At 32.7% G+C, this 7,848-nt stretch overlaps 1 protein-coding gene across 12 annotated transcripts; it reads right to left on the bottom strand.

The window, feature by feature from the left end:
- Window positions 1-1,555: 1,555 nt before the first annotated feature.
- On the bottom strand, window positions 1,556-5,385 carry LOC145069591 (uncharacterized). Of its 12 annotated transcripts, none has more exons than XM_079016541.1 (6): window positions 4,764-5,385; window positions 4,591-4,653; window positions 4,419-4,456; window positions 4,168-4,303; window positions 3,508-3,667; window positions 2,101-2,537 (listed from the first exon to the last, which is right to left on the bottom strand). In XM_079016541.1, the coding sequence occupies exons 4-6, from the start codon at window positions 4,262-4,264 to the stop codon at window positions 2,441-2,443; spliced, it is 354 nt and encodes a 117-aa protein (XP_078872667.1). In that variant the 5' UTR covers window positions 4,265-4,303; window positions 4,419-4,456; window positions 4,591-4,653; window positions 4,764-5,385; the 3' UTR covers window positions 2,101-2,440. The 12 variants fall into 12 exon arrangements, with proteins under 12 accessions (XP_078872670.1, XP_078872669.1, XP_078872667.1 ...); XM_079016539.1 differs by having other exon boundaries at window positions 4,772-5,385; XM_079016535.1 differs by having other exon boundaries at window positions 4,419-4,516; window positions 4,591-5,385.
- Between the last annotated feature and the right edge of the window lie 2,463 nt (window positions 5,386-7,848).

The following is a 7,848-nucleotide window of genomic DNA, read 5'->3' as shown; positions in this document are numbered from 1 at the left end:
TTAAGTATGCACGTGCATTTGCATAAAAAAATATTTTTTATTTATGTGTATATGCATATAGTTATTCATATTTATATGTATGTGTATATGCTTACTCTTATGCATATATATATATATATATATATATATATATATATATATATATATATATATATATATAGAGAGAGAGAGAGAGAGAGAGAGAGAGAGAGGCATTAAAAGTGTTTTTTTAATATGCATTTGTGTATGCACATGTTTTTTAAAAATATGCATAGACACAAAAAAATATGAATATGCATTAAAAATGCATTTTTTTTGAAAAAATCTTTTTTTAATATTAATTTCGCAATGTAAGGAATATTTTCACTGATTTAAAAAAAATTAAAAAATAATTAAATATATATATATATATTTTTAAATAAGTGAAAATATATCTTATATTTTGAAATTAAAATTTAAAAAAAAAAAAAAAGAATTTTTCAAAAAATGCATTTTTAATGCATATTCATATTTTTTGTGTAAATATACATATGTACATGCATATAAATTTTTTTTACATTTTTCTTAGATATATCATATGTATATACATTCACATGTGAAATTTGATACCTAAATTCATTATAGATAAAAAGTTTGTTGGTTTTTTCCCTAATTCTCCATTGATCTTGATTATATATATATATATATATATATATATATATATATATATATATATATATATATATATATATATATATATATATATATATATATAAAGTGTTAAAATAGGTGTCATTTATATTTTGACTGATCATTAGTTTTTTTTTTTTTCGAAAAATGGCTAAACAAAATTACATTGCTAACTTTTCCAAACATATAATACAATATACTAATAAGAATCTTTTTGGAAATATAGATTTTTTCTACGTCATAGCAAATTTTTATATTCACAATTTTTTCCAAGTTTTCATCCTTTATAATTTTAAAATTAAATTATTAATATTTTGTAAGTTGTATTTTTACTTCCTTACTATATTTTTAAAGTTACGGTATTTTTATTTACATAGTTTCTTTTTATAGTTTTTGTTTTTGTTAATATTTTTTTATATCATTATAAGTTCTCAATGAATTGTGATTCATTTGTATATCCGATGTTTCTAATTTATTTAAACATTAAAAACATTCTATACATGAATTATTGACATTTAAAAGTCATATTTTATATTTAATTACAAATGAGTTCGTCGCAATGCCCAATGTAATTCAATTAGTTGGTGTTAAATAATTCGAAACAATTGGCTGTAGAGGTGGTAAGACTTAAGAGTTAAGAGGCATAGAGCAAAGCAAATGATAGCACCTGTCAAATATGAGGTTATTGGGCTTAAGTTTCTCTTTAATTAACATTTAAATGGGCTTTTGTTAACTTTGATATTTGATTTTTTTTGTCCACTTTTTACTCTTTATTATAAACTAGAAAGGTTTCCCCGCGTTGCGGGGATCGGAATGTGTATAGTATATTCATCCATTTACAAATGCATAATAATTAAATATGTTCTATTGCAAGATAAACAGGAACTCTTCTACCATTGTAATAACCAACTACCTTTCTTAAGCAGATATCAATTCTATATCACTAAATTAATAAAACTTTCTGATAAGGATTAACAAATTAGGGATGCAGCAATGTAACAGTGAATGAGACACAATAACAACGGAGGAAGGAATGTCTTGATAACCAAATACAAAAAAACGAACATAATCAGGGAAAACGTCCCTCTCTCACACACACATGAGTGTTGAACCAGCACAATCATGCACACAAAATAACAGAATGACCACTAACAAAATCCCCCTGCTCTATTTATTCTTATATTCTCACTCCTCCAACTAATCAGTCACTTTTCTCACTTGACCCTTTTACCCTTCTGGAATATATTTTTTTGGATTTTCATCATTTACGAAAGAGCCAAAGAAATAGGAAAATAACAACTGAAAAATGTTAATCAACATACTCCAATGAGCATGCATGTCAACTGTCAAGAACCAACACAATGAAAAGTGGAACCTTCATCCATGGTTTTACTAATCTTGTTAAGTCACCACTGTCCAGCAGACCTTCCCTCAAGAAAAACCCACCTGAACTTTGAATGGAAAAATAAGTAAAATGAAGATTCAATATATAATCAGCTCAAACGAAGCAAGAATAGCCACAAGTGAATATTCTAGTCAAAATGTTGAGAGCTGTCATGTCTTCTTTGATGACAGCCTCACGAACCACAACTTTTTATCGAGTTCACGGCACAAACAAAAAAATCAGTATAAATGTCTAAAATTATTTAAACATACAAGAAATAGGCATTGGATTCAAATGTAGGTTCAAACATCAAAAATGAGAAACATGGAAGAAAGCAACAATAATAACCCCTAATCAATTCTAGAGTAGAATCTGTTATCCTTAAATACATTTACAATTTGGTTTTGATTAGCATATCATAGCTGTTTGTGTTTGATCCTGTATGTATATGGGAAATGGTGAAAACCCTGAGTCCATACAAAGCAAATATTTCATTTCTTGCCCTCTGGAATATAAATAGAAAAGATGTATTAGGATCAAGAAATCTTGTTTAAAAATTAAAAGTACTATATTAGATTATTATTATCCCTTTTAAAACTGATATTAGCAATAAATGTGATTAATTTTGGTCCGCCTGTAACATGTAATAACTCATGAATAAGAAACTATATTGTTGTAAAAAAATAACTACAAACTAATGGGTAATAAGGGTGTATATGGTTTGTGGATTTCCAAGAAATAAGACAGAGCTGGAATTCGTGATTTCATTCCATGGTGTGTTTGGTTGGCAAATGGAGGGTAGTTCAGTTTTTTCAAATTCTGTATTTGATGGATCTCACCATTCCTAGGAAGGGTGGAAGGAATTTGATTCCATAGTTCATTTTTTATTAGAAGACCAAAATACCCTCATTAAATATATTGAAATAAGCAAAAATATTTATAAAAAAAATTGATTATAGGTGAAACTAAAAAAAAACAAAAAAATTATTTAGATTTTATTATTCATGTACATTCCAATTCCACCCTAACCGAGGCATGACGAATTATGATTACAGTTTCCTTCAGCTGATTCATTATAATTATATTTATTTTAATATATGTTGCGAGGGTGTCTTGGTTCTTAATAAAAAAGGAAGAGATTAATTGAATTCCTTCCACCCTGTCCATAAAATGGAGAAATCCATCAAACATGGAAATTGAAGGATTTGGACGGAATTAAATTCCATCCATTGGGCATGGAAGGGTAAATTCGTAAAGAGTTAAGAGCTAATGGGGGAAACCTCACCGTTCAATCTAAGGAACATTGTGGGCATTGTAAAATATATTCACCTTCATCCAAATTACACCTAAATAATAAAATATACTAATTTAGTAAATGTACTAATATTTGTTTGTGTTCAGGCATTTAATCTAACACCTGGGATGCCAAAAAAATTAAGTCTAAGTAAATGGTAAATTTAAAGAATATGACTAACCTGATAGTCATGTTCTCCAATTCCAAAATTCTCAGCATCTTACTCTCAGTTATGCTATTCCCACCACCACGTTTCGTCATATTTCTCTTCTCAGCCTCATGTAACACCATTTCATACAACAATGAGCGTCCATTACACATGTAGCAATAACTGACGCAATCTGAAGAGGAAGCAAGTTAATTCAGATTTTGAAATACAAACAGAGGGTGGGGATGGACTCACACCAATTGAGCAAAAACAACAAATAATCAACAACAAAAACATTAATTGGCACCACTCACCTTAACTAAATAAGGTAACACTACCTATTGACCATCACAATCCAAAATATGTATGGATTTAAGATTAGATTTTGCCATTGTAAATATACGTTGGGTTTTTTAAACATAATGTATTAATTGCCACCCTTGTAAAAGAGAAAAGATCCACATGATGATTTTGAATCTAGCAATTGATAACAATGATGAGCATGAAGTTGACAGTAGTAACTTTTGACTATAAAAAGGAAATACCGTAACTTTTATTGAAATAACTTAATGTGTTTTGAGATGAATCCTTGAAGTGGTGAAATGAAGTTCTTTGTACACGGTTAAGCATATGTTTTGGCCGGGACATACACCAAAAAAAAAAAAAAAAGAACCTTGGCATTTTAACAAACACCTGGGGTGCGACTACAATAGCAGCAAAACACCAGAATCAGTAGATGCATCAAAGGCTGCTGGTTTTGCAGATTTGAAAATTGTTGATCTTTAACCATGTGTATCACTCTGTAACAATCCCCTGGGCATGCCTATGCCTATTGTCATCCGATAAAAAAAATAGAAAGTTCATGATTCAGAGCTTTGTTCTAAAACCAAACAAAACAAAGGGGCATGAATTATGGATGTAAGTCAAATATAAGATGGAATTACCTAACGGTAATTACTCTGTAGTTGACTTAATTTAATCCCTACAAAAATAGAGAAATATATTCTAACATGTTTACATGTATCTTAGAAGATGGAATTACCTAAAACCAGCGATATCAAAGAATCAAAAATCCTCAAAGGCAGTTACTGAACCACTGAAATAATAAACACTCACATCATATCGAAAACGCTTCCATCCTCAGTGCACACTACGTCTTCGAATGGAGTAAATATGAGGCTGCAAATTTCACGAAAGTGATGTAGTCAATCTTCAACTCGCATATGTAGAAGAAGCATACATAAAGATAGAATTTCAGAAATTTGAACTAAAAGAGAAAGATGAAGAACGTGAGTACGCGCAACAGTAGAAGGGAAGACATTTAAAAGGTGTGCGGAGCTCTTTGGACTTGGCACCACCCCACTCGGTGGCCCACTCCGTCTTTGTAAGGTGCATCTGGTCTTTGCTGTGTTGTTTCTTCCCCATCTTTCTTCAAAATTTCTGAACTTGGACCAAATTAGGGTTTACAGGAGAGTTTGCCAAGAATACTAAGTGTATTCGGGCAAATAGATCTCTCTATTCTCTTTCTTATCCCATCAATGGAGAAACGATGTTGGAAATCGTGACTGTTGGATCTGATACGATGGTCGCTAATGCGTAAAAAGTCCGCCGAGCCGGCTTAATTCTACGGTGGTTGTCTGAAGTCTGAAGCATTGATTCTTCTTCGATGTAGATGCGTTTAGAGAGAGGTTCGTTGGTGATGTTGCAGACGAAATCGAAAGACATAAGTGGGAGATTTAGGCGGTGGTGAGAAGGTGAAGAAGAATCGAGAATAGGTGGTCAAAGCGGTAGAGTTAGAAACCTTGTGGTAACCCGTTCATGTAGGCAGTGTGACACGAATGGGTGGTGGGTGAGACGTGGACAAAACACGTATCACTTCCTGAAAGAAGCGGTGGATTACACCTGTTAGCCCTGGTGGACAACCAACCTGATAAAGAACATGTGTGAACCAACAATTAAAGAATGACATAAAAGACTCAAGGCAAAGAAAAAATGGATTTGAACATACATAAATAGAGAGGGGACTAATTTTTCCAATTACCTAACAAAATTACTGTAGCTAAGAACACACAATTTTAATATATAGTATAATAATCATTCGTTAAAAATCTATAAAAAAAAAATATTGAGGCTATTGATGCAGCATAAGTGGCTAATTGCAAAAATAAATACAAAATCCCAAGAATGGTCAATGTTGTTAGATAAAAATTGCTACTTTTGGTCAAAAATGTTTGAACTAGCACTCATGGTCCACAAGTTTCCATTTTGTTACGAGTTTGGTCTATTTGTCTTGATTTCTTTTATAAAATGACGATTTACCCTTTGTTTTTTCTTTTTTCGGTTTTTGTATTATAGAAATATAAAAAAGAAAAAATAAAGTATCCATACCCCCTCCTCTCCTTTGAATCTCTCTCTCTCTCTCTCTCTCTCTCTCTCTCTCTCTCTCTCTCTTCTTTGCTTTTCATTAGAGCCCACCCACCCCCATTTTCTTATTCAAAATCCTTCACCTGCAACTTCTTCATCATCCCACCCCCATTTTCTTATTCAAAATCCTTCACCTGCAACTTCTTCATCATCCCCAGAAAGAAATCGACAAATATAGTTAGATTTAGTGTTCTTTAATTAATAGAACACCTTTTTAATTTCTTTCTTCAATCAGTACAAGAAAACAACATAACATATCCAATTAGATTTAGAGTTCCTAATTTCTTTCTTCAATCAGAAACAAAATTTACAGACCAGCCTTTTCCCTGTAAAAAACCACGACGTCGAGCTCTGTTTCTTTTTATGTAACCATTGAGTTGCCGATCGAGGAAGAGAAGTCTGATGGTAAATGCAGTGGTGGTCATGGCAATCTGCTAGAGGTTTGACAGCCTCTTGAGGATGGGATTGTTCCTCGGCTTGGTTTTAAGATCTGATTCGTCACCACCATCTCTATCAAACTGAATAAGTTAAGAGTTTCAGGATGGCTTCGATTGGTCAATGTCTATGTCCGATTTTTGTTCTCGAATCTTGATGTGATAAAAGGAATTTTGTGTATGTGTGTGTTTGGAGGGATGAACATACATACACACAAAGGGTTTACAATGATAATCGTTTTTTAGAGTTTTTACCTCTTTTTCCTTCTAGTTCTTAAGTTGTGGGTGGATCTGTGATGGCAAGATGAAGATTAAGGGTGCAGATGGTGGTCGATTTAGAGGTTGAGTCGGTGTTGGAAGAGAAATATCAGTTCTGATTTTTTTATCTCAAAATCTTGATTTTATTTTTCTTGATTTTCCAAAACTTATTGGTCTTGAATGGTAGAGAGTGGTGGTGCAAGTGAGGAACAAGTTCTAGAAGAAGATGATGGGAGCGTTTCACGACTGAAAATCGAGGGAGAGACGGCTGGGGTCGATTTGTCAGAGATAGGAGGGTGAAGGGATGGGTGTTTGGTATTTCTACACGACCGGACGGAGGCAAGGAGGGGCTGCGAAGGTGGTGGTCGGCAGCCTCCTTTCTTCGTCGGAGATCAAAATCAAGAACGATAGAAAGATAGAGAGATGGAGAGATTCGGAGGAGAGAGAGAGAGAGAGAGAGAGAGAGAGAGAGAGAGAGAGAGAAAGAGAGGGAGAGAGATAGAGAGGGGGGAGGGGTACTTTTTTTTTACTTCTATAATAAAACTAAAAAAAGAAAAACCAAATGGTAGAATCATCATTTTATAAAAAAAAATCAAGACAAATAGACCAAACTCACAACAAAATGAAAATTTGTGGACCATGAGTGCTATCCCAAAACTTTTTGGCCCAAAGTGGCAATGTCTAGCTAACCACAAGGACCATTATTACAATTTTATCAAAAATAAATAAAAGAACTTTTGTTGATTCAATTGAATATCGAGAACTCACAAATATTAGAGGAAACAAGCATTTAATTTTATTCGCCCCAAAAAATAATGTCTTCTCTCAACAAAAGACGTCGATGAGAGTTTTAAAAGCCAAACCCATACACCAATTTAAAGAAATAACAACTAGGTCCCTCAAGTTTGAGACAACTACTAAAAATACCAAAAAAATAAATTGAAACTTTATCTTAACAAAAGGCAGCAACGCAACAACTTAAAAGATTTGAAAATTCTTTGGGTGCTCAACTTTCTTCATGTAATTTAAGGCTATTTTCTCTGCATCATTCTCGCTAGGGTAGGGAAAATTTGACCTTGAATATGAAGGCACATCATCGTTAGAGGAGGAATCACAGACAAAAGGAACGAGGTGCTTCACATTAAGCACATCAGAAGTATGAACATGGCTTGGCAGCTGAAGGTGATATGCATTAGGATTGATGTTTTCCGTAGTTTTGACAAAACTGTTCTTCTTAGCAGCAAGCTTACTATACTCA

Source organism: Lactuca serriola, chromosome 8 (assembly GCF_051521515.1).
Source record: "Lactuca serriola cultivar US96UC23 chromosome 8, Lser_US96UC23_V15, whole genome shotgun sequence".
Classification (NCBI taxonomy): Eukaryota; Viridiplantae; Streptophyta; class Magnoliopsida; order Asterales; family Asteraceae; genus Lactuca; species Lactuca serriola.
This window is presented reverse-complemented; position numbering and strand designations above follow the sequence as displayed.

What these genes read in the sequence shown, in the direction of transcription:
- LOC145069591 (XM_079016533.1), bottom strand. Translation starts at nt 4,264, where the DNA reads ATGGTTAAAGATCAACAATTTTCAAATCTGCAAAACCAGCAGCCTTTG. An exon ending in CTATTGTAGTCGCACCCCAG is followed by an intron (nt 3,668 to 4,167) that starts GTGTTTGTTAAA and finishes CTTCCTCTTCAG; the next exon opens with ATTGCGTCAGTTATTGCTAC. An exon ending in TTGGAGAACATGACTATCAG is followed by an intron (nt 2,538 to 3,507) that starts GTTAGTCATATT and finishes TTTATATTCCAG; the next exon opens with AGGGCAAGAAATGAAATATT.